Consider the following 14,265-nt stretch of genomic DNA (forward strand, 5'->3'; position numbering starts at 1 on the left):
TAACAGAAAGTGAGCCCAAAAAAAGAAAGAGAAATTCTGTGGATTGATGAGAAAATGACAGGAACTTTAAGGCTTAAAATAAACTGCTGGGAAGAAAGGGAGGAGAGAATCTGGGTCGAGATTTAGTTTTCAACTGATGTCACAAACAGAGGAAGATTAGGTTCAATTGTTCAATTTAGCTGAGATTATTTTGTTTCTCCCTGCGCTGCTGATGGCTATTTTGGTCCGCTCATACGGGAGTAAATAAAGGCCCATTGCACTATTGTGAAATACTTTAAAATGTTGTGTTGATTTATCATGAGGTGCTACAACACCCTCAGCACTCCTCCTTCCCTCTACGGTGTCTGGCATGCTATAGGCTAGGTTGGAATAGTCTGTACAATGCCAAGGCTACGCAAAGTCACTGCAGGTAGATGGGTAGGGGCAGAAAGACTGCAGTCACACAGAGAGACAGAGAAGAGAGAGAAGAGAGAGAGAGAGAGAGAGAGAGAGAGAGAGAGAGAGAGAGAGAGAGAGAGAGAGAGAGAGAGAGAGAGAGAGAGAGAGAGAGAGCTCCCATATCACTGCCGAGCCGCAGAGTAAAAGCCACTCTTCATTGCCAGCTCCCGCCTGCGTGCAGTCGACGTAACTTTTTTTTTTAAAGCAACTCCCCTTCGGATGTGTAGGTTGTGTCCTTTGTCCACGGTTCGGGCTCGTCGCTGGGTGTATTTTACGCCTGCTACGTTAGTAGCTGGGACAACCAAACGAGATGGGGGCGAAGTAGGTGGAGATAAGAGTGAAGGTTGGACTGTCTGTACTGCAGTGACGGTGGGAAGCCTTGGTTGTGGTATGCGGACTAAGTAGCTAGGAAGCAAGGATACGAGTGAAGAGGGAAAACGCTGAGTTAAGTGTAACTGCATTCTCGCCTGCTGTGAAGTGAATGTTTGAACTTGCAGTGTGTTTTATACACGACTGCTACCTGATTGCTAGCTAGAAGCTACATTGAACAGAGGGAGAGGGAGAGAGGGGGGAAGGATAAACTTTCCAGCCTGACGCAGAACCGCAGACATGCAGTTGACAGAGATCCTTGGTTCAGGAACCTTCCTGATCCTGCTCCTTGTCCCGTGGTCCGACAGCCGTAAGTAAACAACAAAGCCCACTAAGCTATTTTTGGCACTGCGTGGGGATAACATTGTTGTTTAGCTTGCCAGCTAGTTAATTGTTGTTGAATAATGTAATTTGTTTTCTGCTTAGCTGATGCTTTGAAAACTCACGCCCAGGACTTTATGCCAGTAAATTAGGGGCTGGATCATTTTAACAACTAAAATGTAGTACGGTAACTCATGGGAAATTCTGTTCTGTGCTTGTGGTTATTTTCAGTTTCCTTGTCCCCGGAAGAAGCTAACCAGTTCTTGAGGAGACACAGGAGAGCGAATCACGTTTTCGAGGAGACGAAACAAGGGCACCTGGAGCGAGAGTGTGTGGAAGAGAAGTGTAGCAAAGAGGAGGCGAGAGAAGTATTCGAGAACGACCCTGAAACAGTGAGTACACTACACACTTATTCACTACACACTTATTCACTACACACTTATTCACTACACACTTATTCACTACACACTTATTCACTACACACTTATTCACTACACACTTATTCACTACACACTTATTCACTACACACTTGATCGTGTCAAATCAAATGGCACTCATTGCACTTCTTTCCATTGCATATAGACACGGACTAGCTGCGCACATTGGAGTTGTCTTGCCGTAATGACTGATCCTATAGTCGACTTATAACATAACGATTCTGTGTTCAAGGTGTTCAAGCTCCAAAATATAGATATGACTAATTACTGGCAAACACTCACCAGTCTGATCAATTCATTGCACAGTATTCAACTAGCACATTGGGCCGTGGGGAACATGCCAGATTATGGACATTTGCATACTACTGTAAGGTTTGTGATTATGTAAATGATCCTGCTTCATGCGTGATGGGCTCATACATGGGAGTGATTATGCTAATGATCGCTGTACTGCTGTTTTTTTGATTGGTCCTCGGGGAGGCTGCTTACAGCAAGCGGATGGAAGGTGACTCGGGGGAATGTGTTTAACAGACAGAGCAACAATGCGCTCACACACAGGTTTTAATCTGACGTGTGCCTGTCACACAGGGCTCCTATCCCCTCAGGGATATATATATGTTAGGGTCTAGGTTCTGCCAGCTAGCTTCATGAATGTGTTGAGCAGCCTCCAGCATCCATGCTATTAATAATTCTACATCCCAAACGCCTCCCCATTCCCTATACAGTGCACTACTTTTGACCAGGGCCCATAGAGACTTGTAATGGGATCAGAGAGGAGGATGTGTGGTACTAGTGGTGGTACTAGTGGTGGTGAGATCGGGGGTTTAATGGGATCAGAGAGGAGGATGTGTGTGGTACTAGTGGTGGTACTAGTGGTAGTGAGATCGGGGGGTTTAATGGGATCAGAGAGGAGGATGTGTGATACTAGTGGAGGTGAGATCAGGGGGTTTAATGGGATCAGAGAGGAGGATGTGTGGTACTAGTGGTGGTACTAGTGGTGGTGAGATCGGGGGGTGTAATGGGATCAGAGAGGAGGATGTGTGTGGTACTAGTGGTGGTGTGGGATCAGAGAGGATCTGTGGTACTAGTGGTGGTGAGATCGGGGGGTTTAATGGGATCAGAGAGGAGGATGTGTGGTACTAGTGGTGGTACTAGTGGTGGTACTAGTGGTGGTACTAGTGGTGGTGAGATCGGGGGGTGTAATGGGATCAGAGAGGAGGATGTGTGTGGTACTAGTGGTGGTGTGGGATCAGAGAGGATGTGTGGTACTAGTGGTGGTGAGATCGGGGGGTTTAATGGGATCAGAGAGGAGGATGTGTGTGGTACTAGTGGTGGTGTGGGATCAGAGAGGATGTGTGGTACTAGTGGTGGTGAGATCGGGGGGTTTAATGGGATCAGAGAGGAGGATGTGTGATACTAGTGGAGGTGAGATCGGGGGGTTTAATGGGATCAGAGAGGAGGATGTGTGGTACTAGTGGTGGTACTAGTGGTAGTGAGATCGGGGGGTTTAATGGGATCAGAGAGGAGGATGTGTGGTACTAGTGGTGGTACTAGTGGTGGTGAGATCGGGGGTTTAATGGGATCAGAGAGGAGGATGTGTGGTACTAGTGGTAGTGAGATCGGGGGGTTTAATGGGATCAGAGAGGAGGATGTGTGTGGTACTAGTGCTGGTGAGATCGGGGGGTTTAATGGGATCAGAGAGGAGGATGTGTGGTACTAGTGGTGGTACTAGTGGTGGTGAGATCGGGGGGTGTAATGGGATCAGAGAGGAGGATGTGTGGTACTAGTGGTGGTGTGGGATCAGAGAGGATGTGTGGTACTAGTGGTGGTGAGATCGGGGGGTTTAATGGGATCAGAGAGGAGGATGTGTGTGGTACTAGTGGTGGTGTGGGATCAGAGAGGATGTGTGGTACTAGTGGTGGTGAGATCGGGGGGTTTAATGGGATCAGAGAGGAGGATGTGTGTGGTACTAGTGGTGGTGAGATCTGGGGGTTTAATGGGATCAGAGAGGAGGATGTGTGGTACTAGTGGTGGTGAGATCGGGGGTTTAATGGGATCAGAGAGGAGGATGTGTGGTACTAGTGGTGATGAGATCGGGGGTTTAATGGGATCAGAGAGGAGGATGTGTGGTACTAGTGGTGGTACTAGTGGTAGTGAGATCGGGGGGTTTAATGGGATCAGAGAGGAGGATGTGTGATACTAGTGGAGGTGAGATCAGGGGGTTTAATGGGATCAGAGAGGAGGATGTGTGGTACTAGTGGTGGTACTAGTGGTGGTGAGATCGGGGGGTGTAATGGGATCAGAGAGGAGGATGTGTGTGGTACTAGTGGTGGTGTGGGATCAGAGAGGATGTGTGGTACTAGTGGTGGTGAGATCGGGGGGTTTAATGGGATCAGAGAGGAGGATGTGTGGTACTAGTGGTGGTACTAGTGGTGGTACTAGTGGTGGTGAGATCGGGGGGTGTAATGGGATCAGAGAGGAGGATGTGTGTGGTACTAGTGGTGGTGTGGGATCAGAGAGGATGTGTGGTACTAGTGGTGGTGAGATCGGGGGGTTTAATGGGATCAGAGAGGAGGATGTGTGTGGTACTAGTGGTGGTGTGGGATCAGAGAGGATGTGTGGTACTAGTGGTGGTGAGATCGGGGGGTTTAATGGGATCAGAGAGGAGGATGTGTGATACTAGTGGAGGTGAGATCGGGGGTTTAATGGGATCAGAGAGGAGGATGTGTGGTACTAGTGGTGGTACTAGTGGTAGTGAGATCGGGGGGTTTAATGGGATCAGAGAGGAGGATGTGTGGTACTAGTGGTGGTACTAGTGGTAGTGAGATCGGGGGGTTTAATGGGATCAGAGAGGAGGATGTGTGGTACTAGTGGTGGTACTAGTGGTGGTGAGATCGGGGGGGTTTAATGGGATCAGAGAGGAGGATGTGTGGTACTAGTGGTAGTGAGATCGGGGGGTTTAATGGGATCAGAGAGGAGGATGTGTGTGGTACTAGTGCTGGTGAGATCGGGGGGTTTAATGGGATCAGAGAGGAGGATGTGTGGTACTAGTGGTGGTACTAGTGGTGGTGAGATCGGGGGGTGTAATGGGATCAGAGAGGAGGATGTGTGGTACTAGTGGTGGTGTGGGATCAGAGAGGATGTGTGGTACTAGTGGTGGTGAGATCGGGGGGTTTAATGGGATCAGAGAGGAGGATGTGTGTGGTACTAGTGGTGGTGTGGGATCAGAGAGGATGTGTGGTACTAGTGGTGGTGAGATCGGGGGTTTAATGGGATCAGAGAGGAGGATGTGTGTGGTACTAGTGGTGGTGAGATCGGGGGTTTAATGGGATCAGAGAGGAGGATGTGTGGTACTAGTGGTGGTGAGATCGGGGGGTTTAATGGGATCAGAGAGGAGGATGTGTGGTACTAGTGGTGGTGTGGGATCAGAGAGGATGTGTGGTACTAGTGGTGGTGAGATCGGGGGGTTTAATGGGATCAGAGAGGAGGATGTGTGGTACTAGTGGTGGTGAGATCGGGGGGTTTAATGGGATCAGAGAGGAGGATGTGTGGTACTAGTGGTGGTGAGATCGGGGGGTTTAATGGGATCAGAGAGGAGGATGTGTGGTACTAGTGGTGGTACTAGTGGTGGTGAGATCGGGGGGTGTAATGGGATCAGAGAGGAGGATGTGTGGTACTAGTGGTGGTACTAGTGGTGGTGTGGGATCAGAGAGGATGTGTGGTACTAGTGGTGGTGAGATCGGGGGGTTTAATGGGATCAGAGAGGAGGATGTGTGGTACTAGTGGTGGTGAGATCAGGGGGTTTAATGGGATCAGAGAGGAGGATGTGTGTGGTACTAGTGGTGGTGTGGGATCAGAGAGGATGTGTGGTACTAGTGGTGGTACTAGTGGTGGTACTAGTGGTGGTACTAGTGGTGGTGAGATCGGGGGGTGTAATGGGATCAGAGAGGAGGATGTGTGTGGTACTAGTGGTAGTGAGATCGGGGGTTTAATGGGATCAGAGAGGAGGATGTGTGGTACTAGTGGTGGTGAGATCGGGGGTTTAATGGGATCAGAGAGGAGGATGTGTGTGGTACTAGTGGTAGTGAGATCGGGGGGTTTAATGGGATCAGAGAGGAGGATGTGTGGTACTAGTGGTGGTGAGATCGGGGGGTTTAATGGGATCAGAGAGGAGGATGTGTGGTACTAGTGGTGGTGAGATCGGGGGGTTTAATGGGATCAGAGAGGAGGATGTGTGTGGTACTAGTGGTGGTGTGGGATCAGAGAGGAGGATGTGTGGTACTAGTGGTGGTGAGATCGGGGTGTTTAATGGGATCAGAGAGGAGGATGTGTGTGGTACTAGTGGTGGTGAGATCGGGGGGTTTAATGGGATCAGAGAGGATGTGTGGTACTAGTGGTGGTGAGATCGGGGGGGTTTAATGGGATCAGAGAGGAGGATGTGTGGTACTAGTGGTGGTGAGATCGGGGGGTTTAATGGGATCAGAGAGGAGGATGTGTGTGGTACTAGTGGTGGTGTGGGATCAGAGAGGATGTGTGGTACTAGTGGTGGTACTAGTGGTGGTACTAGTGGTGGTACTAGTGGTGGTACTAGTGGTGGTACTAGTGGTGGTGAGATCGGGGGGTGTAATGGGATCAGAGAGGAGGATGTGTGGTACTAGTGGTGGTACTAGTGGTAGTGAGATCGGGGGGGTTTAATGGGATCAGAGAGGAGGATGTGTGGTACTAGTGGTGGTGAGATCGGGGGTTTAATGGGATCAGAGAGGAGGATGTGTGTGGTACTAGTGGTAGTGAGATCGGGGGTACTAGTGCTGGTGAGATCGGGGGGTTAATGGGATCAGAGAGGAGGATGTGTGGTACTAGTGGTGGTGAGATCGGGGTTTAATGGGATCAGAGAGGAGGATGTGTGGTACTAGTGGTGGTGAGATCGGGGGGTTTAATGGGATCAGAGAGGAGGATGTGTGTGGTACTAGTGGTGGTGTGGGATCAGAGAGGAGGATGTGTGGTACTAGTGGTGGTGAGATCGGGGGGTTTAATGGGATCAGAGAGGAGGATGTGTGTGGTACTAGTGGTGGTGAGATCGGGGGGTGTAATGGGATCAGAGAGGAGGATGTGTGGTACTAGTGGTGGTGTGGGATCAGAGAGGAGGATGTGTGGTACTAGTGGTGGTGTGGGATCAGAGAGGAGGATGTGTGTGGTACTAGTGGTGGTGAGATCGGGGGGTTTAATGGGATCAGAGAGGAGGATGTGTGGTACTAGTGGTGGTGAGATCGGGGGGTTTAATGGGATCAGAGAGGAGGATGTGTGTGGTACTAGTGGTGGTGAGTTCGGGGGTTTAATGGGATCAGAGGAGGATGTGTGGTACTAGTGGTGGTGAGATCGGGGGTTTAATGGGATCAGAGAGGAGGATGTGTGGTACTAGTGGTAGTGAGATCGGGGGTTTAATGGGATCAGAGAGGAGGATGTGTGGTACTAGTGGTGGTGAGATCGGGGGGTAATGGGATCAGAGAGGAGGATGTGTGGTACTAGTGGTGGTGAGATCGGGGTTTAATGGGATCAGAGAGGAGGATGTGTGGTACTAGTGGTGGTACTAGTGGTGGTGAGATCGGGGGTTTAATGGGATCAGAGAGGAGGATGTGTGTGGTACTAGTGGTGGTGTGGGATCAGAGGAGGATGTGTGGTACTAGTGGTGGTGAGATCGGGGGGTTTAATGGGATCAGAGAGGAGGATGTGTGTGGTACTAGTGGTAGTGAGATCGGGGGGGTTTAATGGGATCAGAGAGGAGGATGTGTGGTACTAGTGGTGGTGAGATCGGGGGGTTTAATGGGATCAGAGAGGAGGATGTGTGTGGTACTAGTGGTAGTGAGATCGGGGGGTTTAATGGGATCAGAGAGGAGGATGTGTGGTACTAGTGGTGGTGAGATCGGGGGTTTAATGGGATCAGAGAGGAGGATGTGGTACTAGTGGTGGTGAGATCGGGGGTGTAATGGGATCAGAGAGGAGGATGTGTGGTACTAGTGGTGGTGTGGGATCAGAGAGGAGGATGTGTGTGGTACTAGTGGTGGTGAGATCGGGGGGTTTAATGGGATCAGAGAGGAGGATGTGTGGTACTAGTGGTGGTGAGATCGGGGGTTTAATGGGATCAGAGAGGAGGATGTGTGTGGTACTAGTGGTGGTGTGATCGGGGGTTTAATGGGATCAGAGGAGGATGTGTGGTACTAGTGGTGGTGAGATCGGGGGTTTAATGGGATCAGAGAGGAGGATGTGTGGTACTAGTGGTGGTACTAGTGGTCGTGAGATACTAGTGGTGGTGAGGGGGTTTAATGGGATCAGAGAGGAGGATGTGTGGTACTAGTGGTGGTGAGATCGGGGGGTTTAATGGGATCAGAGAGGAGGATGTGTGGTACTAGTGGTAGTGAGATCGGGGGTTTAATGGGATCAGAGAGGAGGATGTGTGGTACTAGTGGTAGTGAGATCGGGGGGTTTAATGGGATCAGAGAGGAGGATGTGTGGTACTAGTGGTGGTACTAGTGGTGGTGAGATCGGGGGGTTTAATGGGATCAGAGAGGAGGATGTGTGGTACTAGTGGTGGTGAGATCGGGGGGTTTAATGGGATCAGAGAGGAGGATGTGTGGTACTAGTGGTGGTACTAGTGGTGGTGAGATCGGGGGGTTTAATGGGATCAGAGAGGAGGATGTGTGGTACTAGTGGTAGTGAGATCGGGGGGGGTTGTATCGTGACAGGACTGCAGCCTCATTCACAGATCCATTATTCATTCTAAACGTGCCTATCTCTGACTCTGCAGTTCTCTCACAACGCTGCAGTTCCCTGGCTCTGCAGAGGGAGTGTTCCTGGTTACCATACCCCTAACCTAGTCTCCCTAGCAACCAAGTCTTCAATTGCAGCCTTAGTCTCTCTCTCTCTGCAGCAGTTGGAAAGTTTCTGCCTGTTCCCCCTCCCTCTGTCACACTCTCTCTCTAAAAGGAGATCAGATGGAGAAGGATAGTGACGTTTGAGAAGTGTCTCAGTAGAACTACACACAGTCAGGAGTCTCTTATCTAAATGACCTTCCATTTCATGTACTGTTCTTCATCTTTCTCTTTCAGTGCAGCAGAACTCTCTGGAGAACCATGTCATTGTCCCATCAACTCTCTGGAGAACCATGTCATTGTCCCATCAACTCTCTGGAGAACCATGTCATTGTCCCATCAACTCTCTGGAGAACCATGTCATTGTCCCATCAACTCTCTGGAGAACCATGTCATTGTCCCATCAACTCTCTGGAGAACCATGTCATTGTCCCATCAACTCTCTGGAGAACCATGTCATTGTCCCATCAACTCTCTGGAGAACCATGTCATTGTCCCATCAACTCTCTGGAGAACCATGTCATTGTCCCATCAACTCTCTGGAGAACCATGTCATTGTCCCATCAACTCTCTGGAGAACCATGTCATTGTCCCATCAACTCTCTGGAGAACCATGTCATTGTCCCATCAACTCTCTGGAGAACCATGTCATTGTCCCATCAACTCTCTGGAGAACCATGTCATTGTCCCATCAACTCTCTGGAGAACCATGTCATTGTCCCATCAACTCTCTGGAGAACCATGTCATTGTCCCATCAACTCTCTGGAGAACCATGTCATTGTCCCATCAAGTCGTGTTCTAATTTTAAGTTTCCCCAGTTACCTCCATGTACTGTACTGTAATGAAGGAAGGCAGGTAGGCGGGCGGACAGGTAGGCGGGCGGACAGGTAGGCGGGCGGACAGGTAGGCGGGCGGACAGGTAGGCGGGCGGACAGGTAGGCGGGCAGGTAGGTGGGCGGGCAGGTAGGCGGGCGGGCAGGTAGGAAGGCAGGTAGGTAGGAAAGCAGGTAGGCAGGCGGGTAGGTAGGTGGGCGGGAAGGCAGGCAGGTAGGTGGGCGGGAAGGCAGGCGGGTAGGTAGGTAGGTGGGTGGGAAGGCAGGCGGGTAGGTAGGAAAGCAGGCAGGTAGGAAGGCGGGTAGGTAGGCGGGCGGGAAGGCAGGCAGGCGGGTAGGTAGGAAGGCGGGCGGGAAGGCCGGTGGTTAGGCAGGCAGGCAGGCAGGCAGGTAGGTAGGTAGGTAGGTAGGTAGGTAGGTAGGTAGGTAGGTAGGTAGGTAGGTAGGTAGGTAGGTAGGTAGGCAGGAAGGCAGGCAGGTAAGAAGGCAGGCAGCTCGGTCCCAGAATAGTTTGTGCTCTAGCTAACTCCATTGCTGTCATAGTGAAACCCAACACATGCTAACGAGGAGTTTATCATAATAGCACAAACAGACTGGCACTCGGGCTAATCTGCAGGAGAGAGAGTTGTAGAACGTTCCCAGGAAGCCCTGGAGGGGCTACTAGTCTGTGGTGCCACACCCCGTTAACATGAGATGACATGATGCATATCTATCAGACACATTTAGTCTCAATCTGTCATGTTTGACCTCATAGACTGTTATCAAACATCACTAACAGCCTCTCTCCTTCTGTTCTCTCTCCTTCTGTTCTCTCTCCTTCTGTTCTCTCTCCTTCTGTTCTCTCTCCTTCTGTTCTCTCTCCTTCTGTTCTCTCTCCTTCTGTTCTCTCTCCTTCTGTTCTCTCTCCTTCTGTTCTCTCTCCTTCTGTTCTCTCTCCTTCTGTTCTCTCTCCTTCTGTTCTCTCTCCTTCAGGACTACTTCTTTCCAAAGTACTTAGGTAAGTTTGGTTCCTGTTCCCAACCTCTTCAGCGTTGGGTGAGATTGTTATTACTTGATTAGGATATCAGTATCTGTTGTATGGTGTTTAACTATCTTCTCTCTGACCTGTCTCTCTCTCTCTGCCCTGTCTCTCTCTCTCTGCCCTGTCTCGCTCTCTCTGTGCCCTGTCTCGCTCTCTCTGTGCCCTGTCTCGCTCTCTCTGTGCCCTGTCTCGCTCTCTCTGTGCCCTGTCTCGCTCTCTCTGTGCCCTGTCTCGCTCTCTCTGTGCCCTGTCTCGCTCTCTCTGTGCCCTGTCTCGCTCTCTCTGTGCCCTGTCTCGCTCTCTCTGTGCCCTGTCTCGCTCTCTCTGTGCCCTGTCTCGCTCTCTCTGTGCCCTGTCTCGCTCTCTCTCTGCCCTGTCTCGCTCTCTCTGTGCCCTGTCTCGCTCTCTCTGCCCTGTCTCGCTCTCTCTGTGCCCTGTCTCGCTCTCTCTGTGCCCTGTCTCGCTCTCTCTCTGCCCTGTCTCGCTCTCTCTCTGCCCTGTCTCGCTCTCTCTGCCCTGTCTCGCTCTCTCTGCCCTGTCTCGCTCTCTCTGTGCCCTGTCTCGCTCTCTCTGCGCCCTGTCTCGCTCTCTCTGCGCCCTGTCTCGCTCTCTCTGTGCCCTGTCTCGCTCTCTCTGTGCCCTGTCTCGCTCTCTCTCTGTGCCCTGTCTCGCTCTCTCTCTGTGCCCTGTCTCGCTCTCTCTCTGTGCCCTGTCTCGCTCTCTCTCTGTGCCCTGTCTCGCTCTCTCTCTCTGTGCCCTGTCTCGCTCTCTCTCTCTGTGCCCTGTCTCGCTCTCTCTCTCTGTGCCCTGTCTCGCTCTCTCTCTGTGCCCTGTCTCGCTCTCTCTCTCTGTGCCCTGTCTCGCTCTCTCTCTCTCTGTGCCCTGTCTCGCTCTCTCTCTCTGTGCCCTGTCTCGCTCTCTCTCTCTGTGCCCTGTCTCGCTCTCTCTCTGTGCCCTGTCTCGCTCTCTCTCTCTGTGCCCTGTCTCGCTCTCTCTCTCTGTGCCCTGTCTCGCTCTCTCTCTGTGCCCTGTCTCGCTCTCTCTCTGTGCCCTGTCTCGCTCTCTCTCTGTGCCCTGTCTCGCTCTCTCTCTCTGTGCTCTGTCTCGCTCTCTCTCTCTGTGCCCTGTCTCGCTCTCTCTCTCTGTGCCCTGTCTCGCTCTCTCTCTCTGTGCCCTGTCTCGCTCTCTCTCTCTGTGCCCTGTCTCGCTCTCTCTCTCTGTGCCCTGTCTCGCTCTCTCTCTCTGTGCCCTGTCTCGCTCTCTCTCTCTGTGCCCTGTCTCGCTCTCTCTCTCTGTGCCCTGTCTCGCTCTCTCTCTCTGTGCCCTGTCTCGCTCTCTCTCTCTGTGCCCTGTCTCGCTCTCTCTCTCTGTGCCCTGTCTCGCTCTCTCTCTCTGTGCCCTGTCTCGCTCTCTCTCTCTGTGCCCTGTCTCGCTCTCTCTCTCTGTGCCCTGTCTCGCTCTCTCTCTCTGTGCCCTGTCTCGCTCTCTCTCTCTCTCTGTGCCCTGTCTCGCTCTCTCTCTCTCTCTGTGCCCTGTCTCGCTCTCTCTCTCTCTCTGTGCCCTGTCTCGCTCTCTCTCTCTCTCTGTGCCCTGTCTCTCTCTCTCTCTCTCTCTGTGCCCTGTCTCTCTCTCTCTCTGTGCCCTGTCTCTCTCTCTCTCTGTGCCCTGTCTCGCTCTCTCTCTCTGTGCCCTGTCTCGCTCTCTCTCTCTGTGCCCTGTCTCTCTCTCTCTCTCTGTGCCCTGTCTCTCTCTCTCTCTGTGCCCTGTCTCTCTCTCTCTGTGCCCTGTCTCGCTCTCTGCCCTGTCTCTCTGATTAGCGTGCATGGAGAAGTTTGGGGACACGGACAAGAAGAAACAAGACCTGATCACCTGTGTTCACAGTGAGTTCCTCGTCTGTCTGTCCTCCTGACTAGGGCTGCAGACAGACAAACTGACTCGCGTACAGTAGATATGAGCATGTAGCTCCTCTCTCTACTCTACTTTTATTTCACACCTCTTTCTACCATACTCTCATTTTACCTCTCTCCCCTCTCATTCCCTCTTTCTCTCTCCTCTCTCATTCCCTCTTTCTCTCCCCTCTCATTCCCTCTTTCTCTCTCCCCTCTCATTCCCTCTTTCTCTCTCCCCTCTCATTCCCTCTTTCTCTCTCCCCTCTCATTCCCTCTTTCTCTCTCCCCTCTCATTCCCTCTTTCTCTCTCCCCTCTCATTCCCTCTTTCTCTCCCCTCTCATTCCTTCTTTCTCTCTCCCCTCTCATTCCTTCTTTCTCTCTCCCCTCTCATTCCCTCTTTCTCTCTCCCCTCTCATTCCTCTTTCTCTCTCCCCTCTCATTCCCTCTTTCTCTCTCCCCTCTCATTCCCTCTTTCTCTCTCCCCTCTCATTCCCTCTTTCTCTCCCCTCTCATTCCCTCTTTCTCTCTCCCCTCTCATTCCCTCTTTCTCTCTCCCCTCTCATTCCCTCTTTTTCTCTCTCTCATTCCCTCTTTCCCCCTCTCTCTCTCTCGCCCTCTTTCCCCCTCTCTCTCTCTCGCCTCTTTCCCCTCTCTCTCTCTCTCTCGCCCTCTTTCCCTCTCTCTCTCTCTCTCTCGCCCTCTTTCCCCCTCTCTCTCTCGCCCTCTTTCCCTCTTTCCCCCTCTCTCTCTTTCCCTCTCTCCTCTTTCCCTCACTGTGTGGTTTATAAATGTTGTGTATGAGGAGCAGTGAGCACACAGTTCTTTCTGTTGGGCAGGGCAGGCTGCACTGCACCACCTCACTACTGCAGAACACTGAGAGAAAGTTATCTGATTTAAGGTGAAGATAAGAGGAGGAATGTCTCTTCATGTCTATGGGTCAGTGTCTACTGGGCGGCTGACACGTTGAGAACAGCTGCTGTGACTGAGAGAGAGGGAGAGAGAGAGGGGGAGGGAGAGGGAGAGGGAGAGATGCGTGTGGAACTCTGCAGTAGTAACCAAGTGTGCGTGACACACCTCCTTTCAGCATCACGCACTCCCGTGACTGCAGATCTGAGATCAGTGACGTGAGCAAGCTGTGACGCCAGTGAGGGTGGGGGGGTGAAGTATTCTGCTGCATCAGGGCTGCTGGGTCCAGGAATGAGTGGGCCTGCCCATCCTGTCTGCTGATTGGTTGTTGGAACTCTAGTCAGAGTCAGCCAGGGAGTTGATATGACTCAGCCGTGCGTCCAGGACAGAGAGATTGTCCCCCCCTTCAGCACACAGTCAGCAGGAATGGAAGGAGAAAGAACTGCAGGAACTATTAGTTTATATATAACACTCCTAGATTAATAGATAAAGAAGGGGGAGAGAGCGAGAGACTGGAGGGGGAGAGAGCGAGAGACTGGGGGGAGAGAGCGAGAGACTGGAGGGGAGAGAGCGAGAGACTGGGGGGAGAGAGCGAGAGACTGGGGGAGAGAGCGAGAGACTGGGGGGAGAGAGCGAGAGACTGGGGGGAGAGAGCGAGAGACTGGGGGGAGAGAGCGAGAGACTGGGGGAGAGAGCGAGAGACTGGGGGGAGAGAGCGAGAGACTGGGGGGAGAGAGCGAGAGACTGGGGGAGAGAGCGAAAGACTGGGGGGAGAGAGCGAGAGACTGGGGGGGAGAGAGCGAGAGACTGGGGGGAGAGAGCGAGAGACTGGGGAGAGAGCGAGAGACTGGGGGGGAGAGAGCGAGAGACTGGGGGGAGGCGAGAGACTGGGGGGAGTGTGGGGGGAGAGAGGGACAGTGTGGGGGGAGAGAGGGACAGTGTGGGGGACAGTGTGGGGGGAGAGAGGGACAGTATGGGGGGAGAGAGGGACAGTGTGGGGGAGAGAGGGACAGTGTGGGGGGAGAGAGGGACAGGCAGTAGAGCTATTTATGCTGTACTCAGATCCTGGGAGGGGAAAATAACTCTATTCAATGGCATCACAGCAGGCATTTTAGTCTGTCACAGATGGCACCCTATTCCCTATGTAGTGCACTGCTTTAGATCAGAGCCCTATTCCCTATAT

General features: G+C 52.1%; 1 protein-coding gene across 2 annotated transcripts in view; it reads left to right on the top strand.

Annotated features, from left to right (window-relative positions):
* The first annotated feature begins 518 nt into the window (after positions 1–518).
* LOC124022336 (growth arrest-specific protein 6-like) overlaps positions 519–14,265 on the top strand; it is a 35,417-nt gene continuing 21,670 nt past the window's right edge. For both annotated transcript variants that reach the window (XM_046337255.1, XM_046337256.1), the window contains exons 1-4: positions 519–1,117; positions 1,360–1,520; positions 10,238–10,262; positions 12,104–12,166. In XM_046337255.1, coding sequence (XP_046193211.1) covers positions 1,048–1,117; positions 1,360–1,520; positions 10,238–10,262; positions 12,104–12,166 — 319 coding nt within the window. In that variant the 5' untranslated portion in view covers positions 519–1,047. The remainder of the gene's footprint in view (positions 1,118–1,359; positions 1,521–10,237; positions 10,263–12,103; positions 12,167–14,265) is intronic.

The sequence above is a fragment of the Oncorhynchus gorbuscha genome, unplaced genomic scaffold (assembly GCF_021184085.1).
Source record: "Oncorhynchus gorbuscha isolate QuinsamMale2020 ecotype Even-year unplaced genomic scaffold, OgorEven_v1.0 Un_scaffold_1344, whole genome shotgun sequence".
Lineage (NCBI taxonomy): Eukaryota > Metazoa > Chordata > Actinopteri > Salmoniformes > Salmonidae > Oncorhynchus > Oncorhynchus gorbuscha.